This window comes from Cydia pomonella, chromosome 2, assembly GCF_033807575.1.
Source record: "Cydia pomonella isolate Wapato2018A chromosome 2, ilCydPomo1, whole genome shotgun sequence".
In the NCBI taxonomy this organism is placed as follows: Eukaryota; Metazoa; Arthropoda; class Insecta; order Lepidoptera; family Tortricidae; genus Cydia; species Cydia pomonella.
In genome coordinates, this window is record NC_084704.1 from 1,793,029 (window position 1) to 1,819,706 (window position 26,678).

Consider the following 26,678-nt stretch of genomic DNA (forward strand, 5'->3'; position numbering starts at 1 on the left):
AGGGACCTTGTAGAGTTTTGTGTGACTAGTCTACGTCTGATTTGATATACTATTCATACTATATACCTATGCATCTATTAGTACCAGCAAGTTATATCACTCATATCTAAGTCTTACATCTGCAATGTTCTCTGAAAATCACGTGATTCACGTGAGGTGTTTATTTGCAATATGCAAACTTTTCGACACCTACAAAAGGGTACGAGTACGGTTTGGTTGGTTTATGGAAAAAGAAGTCTTGAAAATTCACAATTGTTTTTCAAACTTATTGCTGTCTAAAAACAGTAAACATCATGTTTTCATGGTTTAAAGTGGTAAGAAAGATTGAGGAGTTAAATAATTCGTGTCAGACTGCAGTCAAAACTACAACTTTTACAATTAGCACGAGTTAAGGTTAAGACGTTATCTTCAAAGATAGGTATCGAACAAACTTGCAAGTTTCTACAGTGGTTGTTGCACGATTGTTTCGTGCCGGGAATCCGTGATAGTTAAAGAAGATAATGTGAAAATATGAGCTTATTGAAAAGTACCTCTTAATCAAGTTAAATCCAACAGTAAACCATAATTTATTCAGTATTTTGGTCGATATAGTTCGATTACACTTAGCCTTTTCCAGGCCGCACCAATCTACAAGGTTTTCCCCAAAAATCCAAATATATTCCAATTAATCCAGCTTTGATGATTCATTTAAGACAAGTAACATTTCCTGAAAGTGTAATCTAATTTGAACCTTAAATCGGAATGCTAAAGTTGAAATTCTAATGGCGCGTATGTGGTCGATAAATCGTACTATGCCTGGAAAAGGCTTAATAATACGTGACAAATACAGCAGCATACATACAGCAGCGGCATATGATCTATCATGATTTAACGGGTTTTATTTATAAAGTGTGATGGAAGTACAAGTGTTAGGAAAGAAGTATTTAGATATACGACCAAAACTTTTAAAATTTGTTTTAGTATATTCATAAGCAAAAAGTATAAAGGAAAAGCCAGTCGTTAAGTGGGACGCAATGAGCGTGGTGATGAATTTACAATAATTATTCGTAGTTTGCAATATAGGTACCAAGTCTAATTCCAAGAATTTTCGAATGAATAGTATTAATATCCCATTTATCCGCTACTGTACCTAAATAAAAATACATTACTATCTACTATAAATGATTTATGTAACCCATTAGGATAAGGGGTGTGATTACGTGCGATAGGCACCGCATCGAGCCGTGCCTGGCACCGCCGACTCGCCTAATTGTGCAGGTGTGAACTCAACTTTGAATTGCTATTCCGGTTCGACGCCATTTTTAAAAGTCTGTCTGTCAAGTGTGGTTTGATGATTGTCAGAATTTGAAGCGATTACCGGTAGGCTTTGTATAATCTGGAAAAGTTATAGGTAAAAATACTATTTCCCCTTTTGTTTGGATGACTAAAGTTCGTCGTATATTTGAATTATTAATCTGAAGCAAAATTTGCAGTCATTATTTACGAATGTGAAGGACTTTGCCAACTAGTAGGTACCTTGTCACATTAATATGATGTCACTTGATATTATGATGGTCATTATGTATCATATTGTATTATTGTACTGTCACCGTGACAATTACAAGGCACAAGTGGCCCACTAATCAAATTCCTTTACCGCAGGATTTTTAATATCGTGTAAAATGCGATGAGATGTTGATTAGATAATTCGATTAACACAAGATTACACTAATGTTGTTCTAGGGCGTCCGCTAGCTGGCGCGGTTGCGCGGAGCGGGTGAGCGGGTTTACGAAAAATAGTTTGAGTAACGCTAACTAGCGTGGACGCATGCGACGGATTGTATTGTATTTGTATTTATTTATTTGCAAAGAATAAGTAGGTACAAAAGTGTCTTAGGTGGTAAGTGACAATTGGTTGCTTATTCTGCTATTTGTACTAAACAGGTTGTACTAGCATGCAAAAATTTTACCTAGAATGGCACCCGCGTGCGTGTACAGTATCTAAAGCTAACTAAGCTAGTTCTCTAAGATCCATTTAATTGTTATACATGAATTATAATATCGAATGTGTCTACACGCACATTATACCAGACATGGTTTTTTAACTCTGTTAACTTCGGGGTTCAAGGCATTCCAGGCAACTTTTTTTTTCGTAAAAAGTAATTAATACTATATGTATTAATACTAGCAGGGAGGGTTGTTAGGGTCGGCAACGCGCATGTAACTCCTCTGGAGTTGCAGGCGTCCATAGGCTACGGAGACTGCTTACCACCAACGTAGTATAAAAAAAAAAATAGTGATGTTGTAAAACTGACGTTATATTTAAATCCACCAAAAAATTGAAAACTATGACATATACCTATGTCATAATTTTCAATTGCTTCAATGACATTTCGAATACCGATCGTCCGAGATAGTAGGTACTTGCGTTTAGTAGCAAAATATATAAACTCAAACTAAACACTAAAAAATATGTAAACAGGCCTTAGGGCCTTATCAAATAAAAATAAATAATTGATTATCTCAAAAATACAGTTCATTAGAATACCGGTTTCTTTGAGAAAGTTACTTAATTTAAGATCAGGAATGCACCCTTGCCATGTGCTGAATTACGAATCAGTCGAATGAACCATCGGTGGTGTATCACAAATCCTTTAGAGAACATCGCGACTGAATCAGTTGATTCGTTATGGAAATAATTTACTGAGTGACATGTTTTTTGGGTTTCGTAGTCAACTAGCAATCTTTATGAGTTTCGCCGTGTCCGTCTGTCTGTCCGAGGCTTTATACAAATTCCGATTTTCGATCTTCGCGCGCGCGCCAAAAGTGTCTGCCAACCTGATATACTTCTGCAAATACTTTAATTATTCTACATAGGTATACCTAGAGATGTATTTTTATTAAGACGATACAAAAGCTGAGATTTAAATATTTTAGGTGAATATATCCGTCTCGCTAACGGAAGCGGCTCCATAAACTAGTGCGATAAGGACAACGCCAGGTTAGGCGTAAAATCCTGCGTAAAAATCTCAAAAACGATGCTTCGTACTAGACTGTTTTCCCCTCCAAATCTTAACCAAATGTAACGAAATTTTGATCATCTGAGTGGTAATGAAATTATCTGTGTCGGACTGTTTTGCTTTTTAGGGTAATTGATGTCAGTTTTTAATACCATGCTTCTCTTTGCGGCCTAGTAAATTAGGCCGTTTTTGCGAATATTTGAAGTGTACTAGCGCCTTAAGAAACAAAAATATGAAAAAAGCAAAACAGTCCGACACATATTAATAATCATAATCTGTGTTGAAAAAATAATTGCTCTAGCTTCAAAAACCACGGAGGAAACAGTCGAGTACGTTTGTATGGAGAAATGACCACTGCTGTTGCCTCTTAAGGGGCTGTCAACACCCAATGTCCTTGAAATTGATGTTACTTAAACAGTTTTTTAAGAAAGACTATTTGTTTTAGTCAAGTAAGAAAAATATATGTTCATATTAATTATATTTCAAAGACCGTGGTTTTACTCGATACATGATTGAACGAAATCGGCTCGATAGAAAATAATTGCAAAGATTGGTCTTAAAATCACAATTAAACGGTTCTATGTCTTTATTGTTTTGACTTATGGGTCTGCAATTAAAATCAAAATTTCAAAACATTTATATCTAAACCGCTAATGAGTAAAATATTACACTAATAATCCACTTTTTTTTATTTAAATAATTTTCTTATTATTTCCTTGCCCAGGCCCAGTAACATGCGACAGCTATCTCATTTACTCCAATACAAATAGACAGTGTGCGCGCTTTAGGTATTGACAGCCTCTTAATTAAGTTATTAGATAAAAGTAGATACTTTTGACGCGTAGTCTGATCTGCTACTTTTGATGCTGACTGTATCATGCCCTATATTCCATTAACATGGCATTCGTGATCAAAACCCACATTCAAATCCCAATTAACCCAAAAGCCCAATCAATAGTGCAGCTATCCGTGCCTGATAGACCACGGCTGCCACGGGCGCACTGCAGCAGCATGCAAGGCTTATTTATGACTTTATTTACTGAACTTTTGGTTAAACATAGTAAAGTAAACTGCTAATTTGGAACTTTTGCTTTATGGCGTGTTGGAAACGTATCAATCTTTAGGTTGAGGGGCAAGAAATCGCGATTGTGGAGGGCGAGGCTTTCGTCACCTTTGGAGTCGGTTATCATATAATGTATCTTAGCAGTTCCTGTAGTCAGATGTTTAAAAATGTCTTATTAGTTATTACACATTTATTATTGACAAAGTAAGAGCGTAGTACCTAAGTATTTAAATATACTCCTTCGTCTCCCTTGAAGGAGAGGCCATTTTAAATCTCAATTACTTCGTTGAATATAAATATGTATATAATTAATGAAGGTACACACTATAAACAATGCACTATATGCATGTGTTAATTTAATAAATGGCTATTCTGATTCTGGTTCTTATTGTGACTTAAAAAGTAATCTTAATAAATAAATATTATTTATAGGGACATTGTTACACAAATTGACTAAGTCCCACGGTAAGCCAAGAAGGCTTGTGTTGTGGGTACTCAGACAACGATATATATAATATACAAATACTTAAATACATAGAAAACATACCATAGGATATGGACAACACACTATAGGATAAGATGCTCAATTGTCGCCAATTAGACAAGCCAGTGGGATTCGAGTTCTATGGACACCTCGCGAGCTAAGTAGGTATACAGGGACTCGTACACTACGTCCTATATTTAGTATGGCACGGTCAATTAAACCAAATATCCTATTCCTATTGTCAGTTTACGCTCGACCGACCATGCTGATTGTTCACTGTTTATTGTACTATCTACCATCGTCAACATTGTTAACTGACAATTGTTAAACCGTGACTGCGAAACTAACATATTCGCTAGCGTAAGCGTAACTTACTTTCTATGCATCTCGCTCGTACTGGCTACTGGCATATTAGTGCAAGCGAGATGAAAAAAAAGAAAAAGAAAGGTGAGAGAGTAAGTTATGCCGACGTTAGCGAATATGTCAGTTTGACACTGATAAGACAGACGTGGCAGTGGGGGGATAAGTCTTTCGACCGTCTTCGGCTCCGTTCGGCTGCTTACGAGCAATTATTGGTCAATATTTTGTCAAAAATACTATTTTTCGGTAGAAACGCGTGAGAACCGCGTAAGGTGAGGTGTGAATTCGATTTGTGATATTATTAATTACACGGTTTTATTTAACTTTCCCTCTTAGTTAGTGACGTTAGTGTGGGTCAAATTTTGGAAGTTAAATTTGATCCACTTCCCGATATCCGATACAGCTGCAATTTTGCATACATATGTAAATCGGATGACAATGCAATATTATGATGACATGGAGCTAGCTGATCTGATGATGGAGGCAGGAGGTCGCCATAGGAACTCTGTGATAAAACCACGCAAACTAATTGTGTTCGGGGTTATTAGAATTGTCTCGATGAGTATTAGTTGCCTATGGAAAGGTACAGTCAGCGATAAAACCTTGTACCAATTTTTTTTGTTGCCAAAAACTTGACCCGGGTACGTCCTTAAACTACGTCCAAAAGAGAGGTATGGGCATTGTGAATTTCATCTCGCTTTGTGTGGTAGGGCACAGCCAGTGGACGTCATTCCAGATCTAGAGCAGAGCCCAACTGGGAAAAGTACCTCCACCTTACAGAAAACCGCAGCCATTATTTGGCCCTAGACCCTACTCATAGTGTTGTGTTCCTGCCGGTGAGTAAGGTTGCCAGAGCTCAACGAGGGGGGGGCGGGTTTAGGGTCGGCAACGCGCATGTAACTCCTCTGGAGTTGCAGGCGTACATAGGCTACGGAGACTGCTTACCATCAGGCGGGCCGTATGCTTGTTTGCCACCGACGTAGTATAAAAAAAATATTAGTTTTTGGGATCAAATCCTATCAAGCAATTCCATTCAAAAGAATCGCCCTAAGCTATTGTCTTATCTAGAAGCTAGAAGTGATCTGTTGGCTTTAAGGTGCGTGTCCACTAAACGCTACGCTTTAACACGCTGGTACTACGTCAAGCCCTAACCCCATCGATCCCACACAACACTATCTATTAGGCGATTGGTGACGTCACTTGTTTGATCGATACACCCACCAGATCACAAAATGAACCCAATCACTTACGACTTAGAGTTGAGAATGAGCGCATATGTGGTTTGGTAGACTAGGGGAATGCCTCATAACGATGTATATATATATATACGATGTAGAGAATATTTCGCGATTAGACGCATTGCGATGAAATTGGAGGGAATTATCGATACAAATGGTGTCGCGTTCAGTACCCAGCCAGGCTTTGACCCCATGTACGTACAGCGAAAATTAATGGTTTCAGGGAATTCATCGGTTTCTTACAAAACCGACAACTATTAATTATTTCAAAACGTATGAATGTAAGACCAATATACGATGATCCGTAGTTCATACCCAGCCTACGAAGAAGGTCCAGGTTTCTGGATATTGATAATAACTGTATTGGTTTAAAAAAAATTTAGCGATGGTGGCTTAGCGGTAAGAGCGTGCGACTTGCAATCCGGATATCGTTGATGATGTCGATGTTCTTTCTTTCTTCGAACTTCGAACGCCTCTGGGCAAAGAAAGCGCCCGCCCTGTGATCGTCTGACACGCTTTAGCCGGACCGATACTTCTTTGACAAAATTCTTGGTGTCGGTCGAACACGGGCCCAATTCCTAGTCTCCATTGCAAGCGCCGCAAACTCATATGCATTCGTGAAGAATGCGTATTTGCGTCGGTTGATAGTTTGGGCCTGGTCCGCGATATAATAGTCCAAGGCTTCCGAGCTGTTCCCGAGGGTTTCTACGTCGGATGGAGCCAGCGTGTCCACGCAGGTGGCGTCCCACGCCAAAGGGCGGCCTAGGCTCCAGTGACGTTTTTGTTTATGATGTGAAGCGTTCAGAAGGTCTGTGTCTCTTCAAAGAGAATTTGTCAAAGTAAACTTTGTAGTCACAGTTCTAGTGCCATCTTTCGACACATGATTAAAACTTTTAGAAGCCATTTGACTTTGATTCTATGGCGGCATCTTTTCGAGCGATGGCGCCATACCTTTGGCCTAGACCTTTGGTCCTAGTAGATGGCGACACTTTTTGATATTTAACAAATTTAACACATATCAGTGAAAGAATAAGGATCAAAGTCAAATGGCGTTCTAAAAGTTTACTGTAGCTATCTTCGAGCAGCGCCGGGAAGGGAGACGGCATTCGTACTATTTCCCCTCTGCCGAAGCATAGGTAAAACTGTACCTATGGCGGTGCATGTTGTGACTCGTCCATACACGAAAAGAGATCGAGTTGTGCAAGATTTGTCTTTGACGTGTGTCATTTTCGATGTATTTGTGTCGTCATTACAGATTGGATTTTGTATGTAGTGAGTGAGAAGTGCGACTGTGTGCACGTCCCCCCCCCCCCCCCCCAAATGGCAGAATGATTTGTACGGAAAGATATTGCTTGGGCTCCTCCCTGCCGACGTGTCGGAAGCAGGTGTTGCTCGAAGGTAGCTACAAAGTTTACTTTGTCAATCCACCTCTATTTCAAATTCTCTTTGGTTCTTAAACGAGGCGTAGTCCTAAGGGTTACATACCTCGCTACCATCTTGCTGGGCGTTGCACTTGCTGATGTTCAGCGTGCCCGAGATGAAGTCATTCTGGACGTCCACCACGAGGAACGCGCTTACCGGCCGCACGATCTGAAATTATAACATCGATATAACCTAAGTTTCCTACATTATAAGTAACAGTTTTTAATGATTCACGGTTAGTTTCACTAGACTTAAATCGACCGGGATATGGACCGTGATTATTTTTTATATTATTTTTAGCTCCCGATATTTCGACGCCGTTACATGCATCTTGTTCACGGGTAACTCAACCCCCGTGAATAAGATGCATGTACGAGTAACCTCCACTTAGGCGGAGATGAGAAGAAACGTACGGGAATCAACCAATAGCATTGGTTATAATCCACATCTCTTCTCTGATATCTCGTCCACAGTGTATAATTATATAGACAAATCGAGACAATATTAAGAATGAAAAAGAAACAGTTTTAGGCAATAAAATACTCAAACGAACCAGACGTATTTCTAATTCAGGCTATGTCTAATGTACAGACCAAGGTATTAAATAGCACGAACAAAGTGCCAAAGATATGTCTACACAAACTTTTTACCCATTTCATCATCATCATTTTAGCCGCCAGTCGCCCACTGCTGAGCATAGGCCTCTCTTCGTGTAGGCCACTTATTCCGGTCCTGTGGGGCTAGCACAAGAGGGGCACGACAGTATCTCGCCCGCGAGATAGACTACTCGTCTCACTCTAATAAATACAGTTAGAAAAAGACGGGTAGTCTATCTCGACGGCGAGATACTGTCGCGCCCCTCCTGTGCTAGCCCTGCTGGGCTAGTCGCATCCAGTACCCCTAGTGTAAATTTGATCGAAATCATAACGTGACGAACGCGTTTGCGTTAAGTCTCATTTTGTATAGGATTTTGAGTTTCCAAAACGTCCCGCTTGGCGCGCTCTTTCTAAATCCAATACACAATGAGACTAAACGCAAACGCGTACGTCACGTTTCGAAATCGAATTTATTTACACTAGGGGTACAGAATTGCCGCGATTTTTCGTAAGAGGAAAGTGGTAGTACCGCGCGAAAACGCTTTTTCATACAAAAGTAGTCCTCATTTTCCTCTCTGGATACCAACATTATTGAAATTATTTTGACACAATTTGTTGTATATCACCACAGCTATGCCTCTACGTTTGTTTTTTATTAGAATTTTTAATTATAATAGTTAGGAGCATTTAAACACATTCACATGCTGTCCACCTAGTTTTAAATGTAAAAATATGTATAGATTTTAAGCGAATATGGAATAATTGAATTCTGAATTAAATTTATTATTATAGTCGTACAATTAATATCTTTATTCATTGCATATCTTAGATTAGGTTTTTTTATAATATGAATATAAAAGTAAAATATAAAAACACTTACAAAACAATACAAAATACATATAAACACATTATAAAAAACCTAACCTAGGGTGCCGCCAGCAGCGGGGCAGGGCCCAAGCTGCCGGTGGTCAGGGCCGCAGAGAGAGGAACCGGCGGACTATCCGCGCCGTGTCCAAGATCACCGCCTTCTGCATCTGACCCTTGATCCAACCACCTAGCGAGTCTCTCAAGGTGTCAATTAATATTATTATTAAACATTTATAATTTGTTTTTCGCTCCTAATTTTTACATTAATCAAAAAATCTAAAAAAAGTCAAACATAGCTATGGTTAATATACATCAAATTATGTAAAAAAAAACTTAATTACAATATCCAGGGAGGAAAATGGGGCCTACGATTGTATGGAGAAGCGGCCGTCCCCTTTCCTCTTAAGAAATTTGTGTACATATTTTAGGCGCTTTGTCCGTATCGATATTTAATACTCTGACTGTACATATTGAATTAGGTATTGATATTGAACAGGGAGCCCCCGATACCCATATTGCAAATGACGTCACGCGAGATGACGAAGTTACGTATTAGCTACGTGTTGCCGCATCCCTTGAGTCTATATTTACCCGTTCGAAATAGGTGGTCACGAACTTATGAACTTGTTTGTAATAACTTTACTGGCACGCTTGTGTCCTACCTTTATCTTATACCTTTAAACGAGCAATTCTTGTATATATATATATATTTCTGTGATCTCGGAAACGGCTCTAACGATTTCGCAGAAATTTGGTATATGGGGGTTTTTGGGGGTATACAATCGATCTAGATTAGTCTTATGTTTGGGAAAACGCGTGTTTTCGAGTTTTCATGCGTGTTTCTTTCGACGCAGAATATGGTCGCTAATTTCGTGTTGCCGGCCACTGTTCGTCTGGTCCAACGGGTTAAGACGCGGACGGCTAGGAACGAGTGTTACGGGTTCGAATCTCGCCCGGTGACTAACTTTTGTTTTTTTTTATATGTTCAAGTTTATATATAATTTTTTAATTTTTATTGTTTTAGACAAGTTTAATTTAGTAAAAAAATGTAGTTAAGATTATCACCTATATACCACCATATTACAATAAATAGTTATAACCGACCAAAGCTCGGTCGCCCAGGTACTTAGCAAGTAATATGTGACTACGCAATTTCTTTTTACCCATGAATGCCATGATGTAGAGATAATAAAATGCTGTATCTGTGTGTCATATATGTATGTTCATGTGAATAAAATCATTTGCGGCTGCTTGCTGACTTTTGGGTTAGCATTATGCTGAGGCGGGACCACTTTGTGGTAAAAAATTTATTTATTTTATGTTTAAATGAAATGCGATGATTTCTGATTCGTTATTCAGGGCATGTTCAAGGTTCCGTTTTTGTATTATCAAACAAACAATAGTAGGTATCCCGGTACTTCTCATACCTCCACATAGACTGTTTCGGTATAGTTAAATAATTAAAAAGCAGATATATATTACATATATTACTTACTAAGTTACGTTACGGAATAGAGCTTTGCAGATAACATGACTTCGTGGACCTGCAACACCTGAAGCCTTTAAAACTTACTACTTTGATCCAATGGTTCCGGCTGAAAGTAAACTCCACCTTGTCTATGAACCCGTCGCCATTTTAGTCGAACACCTGGAAGATTGTGTCGTGCCCGTTCTTCAGAGAACGGGTAAATCTGGCTTTTGTCATCACATATGAGAGCTTTATATATCACATGACTTCTGCAAAAGACCTGCAACATCTGGAGCCGTTAAAACTTACCACTTTGATCCAATGGTTCCAGCAGAAAGTGAACTCCTCTTTGTCTATGAACCCGTCACCATTTTTGTCAAACACCTGGAAGATGTGCCGCGCCCGTTCTTCAGAGAGCGGGTAGATGAGGCCCTTGTCGTTACGGAAGAGGGCTTTGCAGATCACGCGGAACTCTTGGAGGTTCAGCTTGCCGTCTCTGAGGACAAAATAATGGCAAAATGTTGGTACAAACATGGGCACAAAATATGTTAACCTAAGGTAGCTATAAAGGTAGGTACGTAAGGTAGTATGAAGCATTTCGTACATTACTTATATTGCTGTTCGGCTGGTCCGGCGGCGTCATCGGCGGGACAGCAATATAATTAGGCGATAGAGATAGAAATAGGGGGGTCAACATTCGAAATTCTTCGTGCTTACCATCCTTACTATAGTGCGTGTTTTAAAGTTTTGATAGAGAGACCTACAACATAACCTCTCTTCTTCTTCCTCCTCGCGTTGTCCCGGCATTTTGCCACGGCTCAAGGGAGCCTGGTGTCCGCTTGACAAGTAATCTCCAGAATTGGCGTAGGCACTAGTTTTTACGAAAGCGACTGTCATCAGACCTTCCAACCCAGAAGGTAAACTACAACATAACCCTTATACAAAAGATACCCCTCCTCTGTCAGCTAGGTAAAATAGCTCATAAAAATATTACTTCTATGGGGACTTGCTTTAACTGCTCTATTGGGTGTACTTATGTAATGTCTGATTGATTGTTGTATCTAATTATCTGGGTTGATTGTGCCAAGGTTTTTTTTACTTGTAACAGAAATTATCTAAAGATTTTACACTTTGTTATGTAACTTTTATATAGACTATGTATGGTATTGTTTATAACATTTATAGCTGGTATTTATTTCCCAGGTTACTGGGTGCAATATACACTAATCATTTTTTTTTATAGACTATGTATGGTATTGTTTATAACATTTATAGCTGGTATTTATTTCCCAGGTTACTGGGTGCAATATACACTAATCATTTTTTTTTATTTATACTACGTCGTTTTATAATCCTTTCACAAATTCAGCTATAATTTAAAATATATAGTTTTTACTTAATGCTGCATAGATATTGTATGTGTCCTAAGAGGCGATTTCCCGGAAGCATGCAGGACTTGTTAGCACTCACAACGGAAGCAAGGTATTGACTACTCAATTCAGAAATATTTCTTTTCTGCGTACCAATATAGATTGTAAATTAAATGTTTATAATAATTAAGCCATAAAACATGATAAAACGTACATTAAAACATTGCTGAATTTAGTAGTCACCAGCACTAATAGTATGACTTCCGTTGTCACATATGACTGCATAGTTGTAGATATAAGTTTTTTTTCTGATAGAGGAGGCAAACGAGCAGACGGATCACCTGATGATAAGCGATTACCGCCGCCCATGGACACCTGCAACACCAGAGGGGTCGTAAGTGCGTTGCCGGCCTTTAAGATGGGAGTCTAATTAAGATTGTTACAGTGAAGTCAGCTCTTTAACATTTTAAATATATAGGTGACTGTGAAAAATACATTCATTCTTTAATTGTCATGTAATAAAAATATATATATAATTATAAAAAAAAAAATTATAATAATAATATAAAAAAAAAAATTATTTATTTTCAGACAATTAATACTGTCCATATTTGTTAGTATCAACTTACAACCTATGTTATGTTACCTTCCGCACAATAAAATACATAAATTAAATTAGGTAACTTACACACTTTAGATTGCTGATTATCTTGCCGATTTACCAAACTGCACATTTGTGAACATGCAATTCGATAAATATGATTTCAGACTAAATATAGTATTATTGCATTGAGTATGTAACGCATATCTGTACAGTGAGATGTGGTCATAGTTATAGGGTATTTACCAGCAATGCCACCTAATATTTCATTGTTTGTTTTAATGAGTCATCAACTGAGCAAGTTAAAACATGCAAAATCAATGTTCTGTGAGTGATGAGGCTGTGTGTAAACATGATTTAACCCCTTACCGCATGCAATAAAAAATATTCGTTGAAATGAACTTTAATAGATGTCAATAGAGTTAAATATCATATCTGCAATATATGGCTTTGTATGTGGTTAAGATTTATATCCAACTTAATAAATCTAAAACTTTAATGATGAAAATAGAAGTAAGTATTGTAAGTTTAGGTACTTAGTTGTGAGTCCCTATTTATTTAATTCATTTCAGTTATAAGTATTATAATTGGATAATTATCATGACAAGAGGTAAAAACTTCTTCTTTGGGCTTAGGGCTAACTAAAGTATAGCATATGAAAGTGAGTATATATAGTGAGTATACATATAATGATGTTCACACCATAATTATTATAATTTTTAATTATATTACTAAAGCTTTAATGTAATTCTAGAAATAGGGTATCTCTTGAATGAAAACTTAAAATATATGAAACTGGAAGTTTGCAGTTTTATATGAGTATTTTTAAGAAAACTGGTCAATAAGTTGTTTGATATTTATATATACAGAGAGTTCATCAACACATGAACCTAAATTTAAATTGCTAAGCAGCATACTTTAGTAATGCACAAGATCTTTTATATTATTTTGTGAACAAAATAATAAGAAACTAATGAATGTACACGAACATTTATTTAATATTTATCAAACAATTGAATGTTATTTATTATGTATAACAATCTCGTTATATGTATACTTCCACATATATTATCAGTCCTTATCAAGTTATAAAAACAATTTAAAAGTTTTGTAAACTTAAGGCCAATTATTTTTCTTACAAAGTTAACATTGAAAACTTATGTTCAAGTGAGATAAATGGATTTTTCATGGAAATTTCTACGTGATTCATAAATGTGTGACTAAGTTAAGCCTACATATACGTAGGCACCACATACCCATCCTTGTCGAAGGTCTCATAGCAAGCGTCCATATCGACCAAACAGTTGTCGTCGAGTGGCGAGCCGTTGGCAACCTCCGACATCGTAGGCTGGCTCGAAATAAGGTTGTCGCCGCTCGCGCGGCGGCTTATATACCGGTCGACTTTCATCCTTCAGTAAGTAACCTACACCACGCACATCAAAACAAACCCTGAAAATGGTTCTAACACTTTATACAAAACGTTTTTGTCCTTGTGAATCTTAGTAATACCATTATAGTTAGATTATTCCTTAAACTATAGGAATTTTATTTCAAGTTTCAGCGGAATAAAATATTATGAAATCGCGGAAGGGAATGTTGTGTTGTGAAACTTGTAAAGTGAACTTGTCAAAAAAAGAAAACGTCAATGTGACACGTTCGCGTTTTGATTTGTTTCATATAACATGTTAATAATAATTTATAACATTGTTTTAAATAAAGTCCCTTTTAAAGTACAAAAAAATACTACGCATTTTAATTTCATGGATTTTTTTAAATGCAAACTTTCTGAAATCTGACATGGATGAAATTAACGAAACATTCAGACATGCAGTTTTGAAACGCAAAACCATATCATTCATGATTGACATTATAACCCATTCGTTTAATTCATTCGTTCACCGTTCACGTTATTTTTCATGCCGCGAGCGTCTGCAGACTGCAGAAAACATTTTCGCGTGTTTTAAATATGAAATAAACTTTTATTACAATTTATTTGAACTTGTTATCACTTGTTGAAAGTTGAAATACAGTTTCAATTACGTTTAAGTCGAACTTTGGCCCGTGTGGCGTTTCTCGTGTTTCTATTTCATAATTCTGTATCCTCGAGGTTTTGTGGGTAGGGAAAATGGTGATAGACCAAGTTCATGGCCTCCAGGCCACGGGTATGAGCCTGAACGACCGGTTTACCATGTTCGCGGCGGCACCGGCGCCGGCGCGGCCTCGCACGCCGCGGCGGAGGCCTTCCACCGGTGGCTTCTATAGCGATAATATGAACAGGAACCTGATTGAGCAGATCGCCCGCCGTTTAGAGCAACAGGCTAAACGGGTAAGAATCATCCATAATTATGTTTGTTGTTGGTATTTGCAGCGGTTTTGTTGTCAAAAAATACAAACATTGATAAGAACTGCGCCATGGCTATTGTAAGCGCGCCAAGCGAAGTGAGACTTAGTTGAATAATGTTTTTATACAGCAACCGCTTTTTGTTCGATGTGTAATCAACTACATGTATATGCTGTACTGACAGGCTAAGGTTGAACACAATACTGAAGGTTTTATAATTATTATTTGCTTTCTCAAGAAATATGTTGATGCTCACAGCATGCCACAAATGAATTTTAGACCCTCACTTTTTTCCCTGTCTGGGGTGAAATATTCCATATCTGATAGGTGCTTTACCTATGGGTAGTAAAATAATCATAAAGACTTGTGACATTATCAAGCAAAAGGTACCACATTGGCGCTTGCGATAAGGATGCATGGGCAGGTGATTTGTATTAAGATATGAGAAAATTTCATTCTTATGGTAAGCGAGATTGTGACTGGGATAAAGTGCCCTAACTCCAGCCACCCTCTTAATACTAGCCACCAGTATGAATCATTGAATAATGATTAAAACATCCAATAATACATGATTTATTTAAATGAAAATAAACCTTTTTTCATAATGCATATTTATATACTGTACCAAAATGGCCATGATAGGTGCAGAATTGACTCATCAGTCACCAAACTGAGAGGTGTGCCATTTAGCTGTAAATTTCACCTCTGGTAGTCTGCGAACAACCATCTTGGTTAATATGTTATTGCCACAAGCGAAGGGCACCAACTTGATGTTTCAACTCAAACATCAAGTTGGTGCGAGAAACATGGCCCGTCAAACAAGACATAACCAGTAGACTCCAGGTGTTTGTAAACAAATGTTTGCTGCATATCGTAGGAGTCTACTGGCCATGTACCATCTCCAATACAAAATTATGGGAATTGAGATAAAATCCTTTAGCTGAGGAGATACTTCTACAGAAATGGTGCTGGATAGGGCATGTTTTACGAAGGTCAAACAACCATCTATCCAAGCAAGGGCTGACTTGGTAAATTCCCAGCAAAAAGGGGCCAAGGTTGCCCACGTACCACCTGTAGGGCTAAGATGGTTGGCTCTTTATCATTTGTCACCATGCCTGTCATGTTCTAACAAGTATGTAAGTGTGAAAATGGCATAGTGACAAGTGATAAAAATGGAACCATGCTGCCACTGCTGGAGGCGCAGAGTAGAAAAGGAGGCTGCTTGGCCGTAATCATCATTATTGTCAATAAGAACTAAAGAATCACCTGATAAACCAGTTTAGTTAATATATTAATGTTTTCAAGTTATTTAGATAAGCTTGAGTTGAAATCTAATGGGAATTCTAATATCAGCCAGGGTAGGGCAGGTGACATTTACGTAGGTACGCGCACTTACCTAAATCATGCATAGTGGGTCTTGATGATAAATTTGAGGAAATGATTTTTATTCACTTGTTATTTTTGCCTTGCAAGAAAATGCTTTTCAGTATTATACAACTGAGTTTTTTGAATATGTTAAAATTAATAATACTGAATGGGATAATATTTAATTTATATTAATTTTTGCACAGTGACCTTTGATGATTCTGTGTGCACTGCTTCAAAAGTTTTTTTGACTATAAAAACATTAAAATTAATGATACTGAATGGGATAATATTTTATTTATATTAATTTGTGCTAATGTTAACTTTTTTATGGATTACATTTTATATATTTTTATAGAATTGATGGTCAGTATATTATTTATTAACTGTGATAAAACATTTGTAATAATATTTAAATATAAATAAATGATCTGAATTGTTACCCTGTTATTTGTCCATGATTGCTTCTACTTCACAATCACTGTGGCTGGTATTCGGGTATGCAGTGGCTGGATTTAAGTGAAATTCAGAAATTAAATGATAAAAAATAAACTGCTATGTTTATGGTGAATTTAATTGAATTATGTAATTGCTAATTAAATTTTACATTATAAAAACACCATATTAATTACTTGATACACCAGACAACAACATTATTAGATGTTGAAGTCAGAAAAACGCTTAGATGGCTGATATTAAGGCACTTTACCCTACCTTTTAATTGAGAACGTCAAACTTATACAATAATGGAAGATAATCCTATAAGTACAGTAATGGAAGATCGACGTGGGAAAATCCAGAATAAAGTTATGCCGCTATTGTTATCAGTTATCATTATCACAGTGCTCGACAGGAAGTCAAGCTTCCTGGAATACAAACTTTATAATGTTATTGAACTTGAAAGTCTTAAAACACGTAACCTTTTGTTTGTTTGTGGGTAGTTAAAATTTGGGTTTGGGTGTGCAAAAAAAGTTCTTTAAAAACACTGAAAATTTGTAATGGATTGTAAACAAAGATCAAAAAATTTTACCATCTCGCTTAATGTTTATAATAAAATTATGGTGTTATATTATTTTGAGAAGCTGAAGTATGACAGCAGATTTTTATGAAAAGTTGAAATCCTAATGTTTGATTTGCAGCAAGCCCTCCGCCAGAGGCTCGGTGTTGGGCCTGGGGGCCTGCGGCGTTTTGGCAGTGAGAGTAGCTTAGCAGGGCTACGGCGCTCTAACAGCTTCGGCAACCTGGGCCAGCAAGGAGTTAAGAGCAGGATTTCTTGGAGACAGCCCAACGGGAACCTAAAGTAAGCACCAAATCATGTAGAGCTGGTGAACTGAGGTTAGCTTCTGGCAGCAAGAGTAGCCTGCAGGGGCTAAATTAAAAGATTATGCTTATTGAACTTTGTAATACTTTGTATATGATCCACAGTGTCACATGTTTTACTATCGTCATTAGGTTAGTTGTGTTCAAATGTTTGTTCATTGCACCTAAGTAAACAAACATACTTACTTACTATAGATACCATAGTATACAAATAGACCAGAGCGAGCATACGCCCGAGGCAATTTCCTTACGCACAAACCGGCTAGTGTAGACGTGCCTCGGCCGAAGCGGCGTGCTCAGGCGCGAAAAACGCGTATGCTCGCTACCCGCCTAATAAATAATACAATTAATAAATTAACATTTTTGGAGTTATAGTACTAATTCAACTAAGTTGTTTGTATTTTTTGTAGGTATTTGTAAATTTCTTTATGATGATCGAAAATGTTTTTTTTTGTACCTACTATGCCTTTGATTGTAGTATATTACGAAGACCATCAATTTCTTTAGTTGTTGTAAACTTTTCTATTTGTGTTATAAATCGTAGCCGTTGGTGTAATTTTCTCTAAACTTTAACTTACTTTTTTGTAGTCGCTCGGCATCTTTCGGCAATTTGTCCGGCGGAGTGTGGCGCGGCCGAGGCTTGCGCGGGCTGCGATGGCGCGTCGGCAACCGGGTGCTTCGTGGAAGGATCAGGTGACTTATCAATTGCTTTTATATCTATTTTTTTTTTAGATGAAGTAAGATGGCTTTTATACTCGTCGACTCTATGGACTTCGACTCGATGGTTGCATTAAGATTTCGCACCTATACCAAACTGAAACCACATACTTTTCACTATCGGATCCCGACTCAACTAATATATTCATATCAAAACGCTTTAGTCAACTATAATAAATTTGACCAATCATGTGCCGCCGCGGTGAAGAGGACGGAACAAAACAACATCATTTTTCTTTTTACTCTTCGACTGTAATCGTTGAATTAAGATTTCGTATACCAAACTGTAATTGGGTACTTTTCATGTATGGGCTCCCAAGTCAACTATATTCGAAACGGTTTAGTCAACTCTAATGAAATTGACCAATCACAGCTCGCCGCAGTCAAGAGGAGGAACAATGGCTCACATTAATTATTTATGTTTAGGTTTTATAATAGAAACAATTTCTTCATGAGCACATTATAGCAACCCTTAATATAGCAACATCCATAGACTACGAAAACCCCTTACCGTTGCTTGTTAGTCTCCATAGGCTACGGTGGCCAAAATTGAGAAAAAAACTGTCAAAAAATTGAATTTAGTATGGAGCAAGTACCAGGGCCTCATGAGTTACGAGGTGTCTTTGACCAACCCGCCGGGCCGCGTACGAGTATGAAGGTATCGCGGCTGGTCGCGTATCTTAAATTGCTGTATACTTTTGATTTGTTTACCAATAAGATTTTATTAGTTTAAAGTATTATTTTTGTTGACTCTTAGAAAAAGTATTGTATACAATAGTGATATAATGAAGCTTTTCAAAAGCTCTCCATTATATCACGATTGTATAATAGTACATTACGATACAAGTGCGAAAAATAGGAAATTCGAAACGAGCGGCGATAAATTAAAACACGACCGAAGGGAGTGTTTTAAATCGACACGAGTTGCGAATTACCTATTCGCACATGTATCGTACAACGTTTTACAGTACATATGGCCCTTTAAATGTTCGACACAGTAACGTAATATGCTACTTCTCGCACTAGTGCTATAAAGTAGCCCCATATGTACTGTAAAATATAATTGTAGACGAACTCCCATATTTTACAGAGGTGGAATGAACTTTGTTCGCATAAATCGCATCGGAAGCAGACCGCTGCGCGCGCGCGGCGTGGGGCGCGGCGGCGCGCGGGGGCGGGCGCGGGGCGCGGCGGCGGCGGGGCGGGGCGCGGCGGCGGCGGGGCGGGGCCGCGCGGGGAGGGGCGGCGCGGGGCGGGGCTTCGCGCGCGGCGCGGCGAGGGGCCGAGGACGAGGTAACTAGAAATTACCTTACAGGCCCGAAGGCTCCAAACTTTTCGACGAAGACTAGGCCTTCGCTTCTACTTTGCGACTGAAATTGTTTGCCTTTTTTCGCGAGTTAAATCCAATCCATTGAAAACGGGGTATTTACCATTGAATGTCATCTCGCCTGCAGAGCCCAACTGGGGAAGTACCTCCACCTTACAGAAAACCGCAGCCAAATAACACTTGACCCTACTCATAGTGTTGTGTTCCTGCCGGTGAGTAAGGTTGCCAGAGCTCAACGAGGGGGGTGGGGTTAGGGTCGGCAACGCGCATGTAACTCCTCTGAAGTTGCAGGTGTACATAGGCTACGGAGACTGCTTATCATCAGGCAGGCCGTATGCTTGTTTGCCACCGACGTAGTATTAAAAAAAAGAATATATTGACTTTGACTTACCCCTCATTTGACCACATGGGTTCTGGACGAGCCCTAAAAAACAGTGCTAAAAATCAATCCAAATATTTGAAAGCTAATCTTGTATCCAACAGGTGGCATATCCCGTCAGACACCTAAGCCCGCGCCCACGCGGGAGGAGCTGGACCTGCAGCTGGACCAGTACATGGCCGGCACCAAGTCCGCGCTGGACAAGGAGCTCGACTCCTACATGAAGAACGCCATGGAACTAGAGTGAAGTGATAGTGATGGACGTAGATTACAATTACTTATTCATTAGTAGCTCTGACCAATTGAAAGATTTCCAAAAAATAAAAATAAAAACTATTGATCCTGGTCACAAAATTTCACGAGTATCGGTTGAGGAATGTGACCAGTAGCGCTAAGATGGACGGCTTTTTATCATTTGTCACCAAGCCTGTCACGTTCTAACAAGTATGTAACCGTGAAAGTGACGGGCATAGTGACAAGTGATAAAAATGGAACCATGATGCCACCGCTGTAGCGGAGAACAGATAACTGGAAAAATTGATACACATACTAAAGCATTTTTGAAAAAGCTAAAACGAAGGAGCTTTGATCGCTGTCAATGAAGCATTTGATAAAAAAAATATTATTATAAAAAAACAAATAACCCCGACTGCACATTAAAAAAAAAGGGGAAAACAAGCCCCACAAGAATATTGTTGTTGATGGTAAGTATCGGGACCAACAGAGGGTTACTTATAGTCATTTTGGTTGTTGGTCCCCGGCTGCGACACTTACCATCAACAACAATATTCTTGTGGGGCTTGTTTTCCTCTTTTTTAGTGTGCAGTCGGGTTTTTTGTTTTTTTTTTATAATATTTTTTCTTTATAATTTTTTAGCTACCCCCAAAAAAACATCCTATGACACTCCCGTGATCAAGAAGAATCTAACGATACCTCGTACATCAAAATCCATCAAGCCGTTTAGGCTACAAGGGCCACAACGAAACAGACATACTTACATACATACATACACTCGAAAAACATTACCCTCCTCCCTTTGGCAGTCGGTTAAAAAGAACTGTGCCGATGGAAATCGGAGGTGTTTATACAAGAATACAGCACAAATGAGACAGTGCAATTCGGAACTTAAGGAACCGGCCTATCCTGCTCTTCGAGTATTCCCAAAATTGCTAAGATTTTTGTTTTCTGGTGTTGCTGTCCATGGGCGACGGTAATGGCTTACCATCAGGCGATTCGTCTGGTCTTTTGCATCCTATATCATTTAAAACCGTCCAAGTGCGAGTCGGACTCGCCCACCGAGGGCTCCGTATAAATTTAACTCCTTTTTACAAGCTTTTATTTACTTTCACCTGTCCGTTGTCTGTTTGTAATCAAATCTTGCAAGTTAAATTTGATCCACTTCCCGGTTTCCGATGAAGCTGAAAATTTGCATACATATGTAAGTCGGGTGACAATGCAATATTATGGTACCATCGAGATGATCTGATGATGGAGACAGGAGGTAGCCATAGGAACTCTGTGATAACACAACGTAACCTAATTGTGTTTAGGGTTTTTAGAATTGTCTCGATGAGTATTAGTTACTTGTGGAAAGAAAAGTACAGTCAGCGATAAAAGCTTGCACCAAAAATGAAATTTTTGCCAAAAACTTATTCTTTTTTTTACAAATGTATAGTTTTCAGATTTTCCCCTGTACTTATAGTGTAAGACGATATTACTTGCCAAATTTTATAGTTCTAAGTCAACGGGAAGTACCCTATAAATTTTGATTCCCTTCAATGTTAAATATACGTTTCTTGCGTCATAAACGGCCATATCTTTTTTACGTTAACATAGAAATTTGATTTTTTCGCAGCTTCAATGGACTGTAGATCTGAATATGGTTATAATTTCAACTCGATACCTACACGCGTTCCCGAGATAAAGGTTCTCGACGGACAGACGGACAATAAACTGATTCTATAAGGGTTCTGTTTATTCCTTTTGAGATACGGAACCCTAATAAAGATGCCTATCTTTCCGAAGCTATGTGTTATGACGTGAATAAGTTATTGTGATCTATGTAACATGAAAAAAGTGACTGACATAAAGAATATACATAAGGACTCATTGAAAATTGACATAGTGTTTAAGCATAGTATATATTTAGTTTTTTTTTTTGTTTTCGTGATATAGATAACAGAAGTTTATATTGTGAAAATAAAGTGTGGTTTGTACACTAAAAAGTAAGTAATTAAATTCTCTGGAAATGTTTTTTTTCTATGCAAAAATCTAAAATGATACGAAACATTGCGAGCTAGAAGATTTGGACAGACATAACAGTATTTGATAATTTGATATAATATAAAAAAATTAAAACTGTGACAGCTGGGAATATTTTCGAAGTATATTTATTAGTATTAATTACTGAATAAATATTGGTGTTTACAGTTTTTTCCTCATTAGTTACCAGTAGAAACATCTGAGATAAAATAATCCCAGTAGTTACCACCGAAGTGAATTGGTAACAACCCGTCGAGTGCCGCTTTGAATGTGGATTTCGCCTAAAATACAGCCTGACATAATTAAACAAATTGACTTATCTCAGTTCCATAGTAAGCTCAATAAGGCTTGTGTTGTAGGTAACAAGGGCCAATATACTTTTTAATGCCTAAAAGATTGTCTCTTTAAATTGACATTAATTTCTAACGCAAAAAAAATTAGGCAGCGTATGAGATAATTACATTAATTGTATTAAATTTGAAAATTCTTTATTTTTCTTTAATTCAACTGTTTTACTGTAGGTAACGTTATTATTACATTTACACTGCGTTAGCATTTCCCCAAAAAAAATATTTGCATAATTTATAAAATGAAATAAAGTACAGTAATAATTATACCTTTTGACTGCCAAAGACGTGATATGACGCGCGCGGCTACAGCCCAATATCAACCTTCATGCGTACCGACAAGGTTCACGATTACGCGCCGCGTGCGATAGGCGTGGCGTTCAAAAGGTTAAAATACTTGACTCCTAATGTTTCTTGATGTTTACTAATAACCAATGCTCTTTCAGTATTTTTTTTCCAAATAAATATATGGTTTTAGTAAAGTAACGCAGTTGATGTTGGGAGATCCCTTATTTTTTTTTATATATTGGCATAAATAATATAGTTATCGTGAAAACTTGGCTGCAGCGATAATACACCATTATAGAAAACATTGTAAACATTCTGAATGAATATAAAAAAATAATGAAATGTTATATTTTATTAATTATTTTGTCTCTCGAAACAAAATTTGTACATAAATTCTATTAGGCATTATAAAGTATTTTGACCGCTAAATATAATGATGAAGATATCAAATTAATTTAATGGGTTAAAGACCCTTCCTCCGACCGCACCTTTAACAGTGCGGAAAGTTACACATCGTTCATAGTGGAAGGGCCTCTGACCTTTAGTTACCCTCGTAATGCCCAATGTACATTACAATGTACACTCCGTTTCAATCTAATTCGAACCTTTTCATTTACCGTAGAAAGTTGCATTTTTTTTGTTTCATTGCTTTCTCAAACTAACGAAATACATCCCAAGTTTTTATATGACAAGGATCAAATTAAAAATAGGAAAATGTATGGCCTTCACGAGGATAAGGCTGTATTTTAGAAAATGTCACATGACGCGTCTCGTGAGCTAGATGGCGTTGCGATGGCGAATTGTCAAATATCAACTTTTGATGACTAGATGCGCGTTGGAGGCTGCCATCTTGTGGAATCAAGAGGTGCCATCTACCGATCTCGTACGTTTTCTAATGCATAGTAGGTTCTGCCATCTTGAGGGCTACTTCGAAAGCATAAACTTCACATTTACGCCTCGCGCCAAAAATCTGACGGCTCCTGTGCTGCCCCCTATAGTTTATGCAAGCTCCCTAGAGCTGCAGCATAATGTACGGAGCAGTACTGCGCCATCTAGCACTATTCTAAGCACGAATTTCGTTTAGAATTTTAGATATTACACATACAAATACAACCAATGAATCTTTAGTTAAAAAACGTTAAAATATTTGTATTTAAGTGTAATACACGTACGTAAACGTTTGACATTATGTGACAAGCTGTTTAGTTTTAAACACAAAATTTAACTGTCGACACTTCAGTAAACATAATGTAAATATTGATTAATGTCAGTGTAGGATAAGAAAGACTTTGTTGTTTTCATTAAACGAAACTACGTTTTCTATTAATGAGTTTTATTTTACGTCACGCGACTTTTCTCCCAATAGGTACACTCACTAAAACCCATTGCAGCAAATGATACGTTGTTACGATCAAAGATAATTGATTCTTGAAACTACTACTACTGTTTGTGATTGTAATAGGGACCGTGCGCGTTGTAGGTTCTGCCATCTCGTGGCGTGAATCGGAAACATAAACAAAGTACACTGACACTTCACGCAAAAGCAAGTGCTGCCATGTACAGTTCTCATACGTTTTATTGTGCGTAGCCATCTTGTGGGCTACACTGGAGTAGTTTGTGATTGTAATAGGGACCGTGCGCTTTGTAGGTTCTGCCATCTTGTGGCGTGAATCGGAAACATAAACAAGTACACTGACACTTCACGCAAAAGCAAGTGCTGCCATCTACAGTTCTCATACGTTTTATTGTGCGTAGCCATCTTGTGGGCTACACTGGAGTAGTTTGTGATTGTAATAGGGACCGTGCGCTTTGTAGGTTCTGCCATCTCGTGGCGTGAATCGGAAACATAAACAAGTACACTGACACTTCACGCAAAAGCAAGTGCTGCCATCTACAGTTCTCATACGTTTTATTGTGCGTAGCCATCTTGTGCGCTAAACTGGAGTAGTTTGTGATTGTAATAGGGACCGTGCGCTTTGTAGGTTCTGCCATCTTGTGACCTGAATCGGAAACATAAACAAGTACACTGACACTTCACGCAAAAGCAAGTGCTGCCATCTACAGTTCTCATACGTTTTATTGTGCGTAGCCATCTTGTGGGCTACATTGGAAGCATAAACTTCACATTTACACCTCGCGCAAAAAATCTGGCGTCTCATGTGCTGCCGCCTACAGTTTATACACGCTTCTTATAGATCTTCTGGATCTCCCGTCAGGTTCCTTGTTATACATTGATTGAGTAAGGGCCTCCGCTAGCTGGCGCGGGTGCACGGAGCGGGCGAGCGGGTTAACGAAAAATAGTATGAGCGACGCTAACTGAAGCGGACGCGTGCGGCGGATTTCACCTACAAATAGCACCCGCGTGCGTGCGCACGCGGCGGGCGTCCGCGTCAGCTAGCGTAGGCCCTAAGATGCGTAAAATCGTGCTTCGAATTTGACAGGTAAACGAGATGGCGCTGTATAGCTCCATACATTTTGCGGTAACTCATTGTCAAAAGTTGACGTTTTACAGTTCAGTGACCGCAAACGCAGTACAGCGCCATCTGTTTTGGATGTCAAAATAAGGAGCACGTTTTTTTCTAAGACTATCTCTATTACAATAATAACTGCATCAATAACTTGCTTTGTGATTTAGATTAGGATGATATTTTCAAAACTTAACAATTTTAAAGTGCTTGTTGCTAGGCCTATTTGGATAAAGAATTGACCTGACTTGAATTCCCTTTGATGAAAATAAAAGGTGCAAAAAATTAATTAATTAAAAAAAAAACAAAGAACCCCACTACACACCAAAAAAGAGGAAAACAAGCCCCACAATAATATTGTTGTTGATGGTAAGTATCGCAGGCGGGGACCAGCAACCAAAATGACTATAAGTAACCCTCTGTTGATCCCCGCCTGCGATACTTACTATCAACAACAATATTCTTGTGGGGCTTGTTTTCCTCTTTTTTAGTGTGCAGTTGGGTTTTTTTTTATTTATAACTTTTTAGTTACCCTCAAAAAAATTACACTCCCGTGATCAAGACGAATCTAACGATACCTCATACATCAAAATCCATCAAGCCGTTTAGGCTACAGGAGGCCACAAAGAAACAGACATACATACACTCGAAAAACATTACCCTCCTCCCTTTGGCAGTCGGGTAAAAAAAGACTCGACTTAAAAAAATTTTTAGTGATAACGTGTGACATTCTTACGGTAGATGGCGCTAGGGTCCCCTAGACTCACATGGTGGGAAAATGTGTTGGCTATGGATGAAGTCATCGTGGGTCGTGGCTCAGTTGGCAGAGCGCTGGAGTACCTACTCAGAGGCCGTGAGTTCAAGTCTCACCCAAGGCAGTAATTTTCCCACTCTTAAATTGATTGTAAGCTTAAGACAGACTTATTATCTATACATCACAACCGACATTTGAAGCCATGAATTTTGACCACCACACACATGAATGGTTAGTATTTTCTTAGGGCTCCTCTACATGATAGCCTGCGTAGGCCAGTCTAAGGGACGCAGCTATGAGGTGAAATGAGACAGCAATATCACTTACTCCCTCTAACGCATAAATGCGTCCCTTGGACTGGCCTGCGCTGGGTCATCGTGTGTAGGGAGCCATTACAATTTTGATTTTTCCAGCCTATAATCGCCAAAAATGGTGAAATTTGAGACGTAAATAATGGTCATAACATTCACAATAAGAAAGGGACTGCAGTGTTCGTTCTGGGAACCGTGATCCCTGCCTTCACCGCCCACGGCTTGAGAAACATGGAAAAGCCAAAGATTATTTCAGAACAGAGGTGATTTTCGACTATATTGAGAGCCAATCAAAACGGGGAAATAAAAATGCTGTCGCCCCTAGAGAGGTTAT

At 38.3% G+C, this 26,678-nt stretch overlaps 3 protein-coding genes across 3 annotated transcripts in view; 1 reads left to right on the top strand and 2 right to left on the bottom strand.

Annotated features, from left to right (window-relative positions):
• Positions 1-14,025, bottom strand: part of LOC133531436 (uncharacterized) — a 34,055-nt gene extending 20,030 nt beyond the window's left edge. The window contains exons 1-3 of the mRNA XM_061869653.1: positions 13,725-14,025; positions 10,807-10,993; positions 7,630-7,734 (exon numbers count right to left, since the gene is read on the bottom strand). Coding sequence (XP_061725637.1) covers positions 7,630-7,734; positions 10,807-10,993; positions 13,725-13,876 — 444 coding nt within the window. The 5' untranslated portion in view covers positions 13,877-14,025. The remainder of the gene's footprint in view (positions 1-7,629; positions 7,735-10,806; positions 10,994-13,724) is intronic.
• Positions 1-26,678, bottom strand: part of LOC133531428 (uncharacterized) — a 357,292-nt gene that overhangs the window by 232,012 nt on the left and 98,602 nt on the right. The gene's annotated exons all lie outside the window — the stretch shown is intronic.
• Positions 14,367-24,137, top strand: LOC133531480 (chromatin target of PRMT1 protein-like). Its single transcript, XM_061869732.1, has 5 exons — positions 14,367-14,794; positions 17,314-17,474; positions 18,083-18,187; positions 19,302-19,504; positions 20,022-24,137. The coding sequence occupies exons 1-5, from the start codon at positions 14,594-14,596 to the stop codon at positions 20,162-20,164; spliced, it is 813 nt and encodes a 270-aa protein (XP_061725716.1). The 5' UTR covers positions 14,367-14,593; the 3' UTR covers positions 20,165-24,137.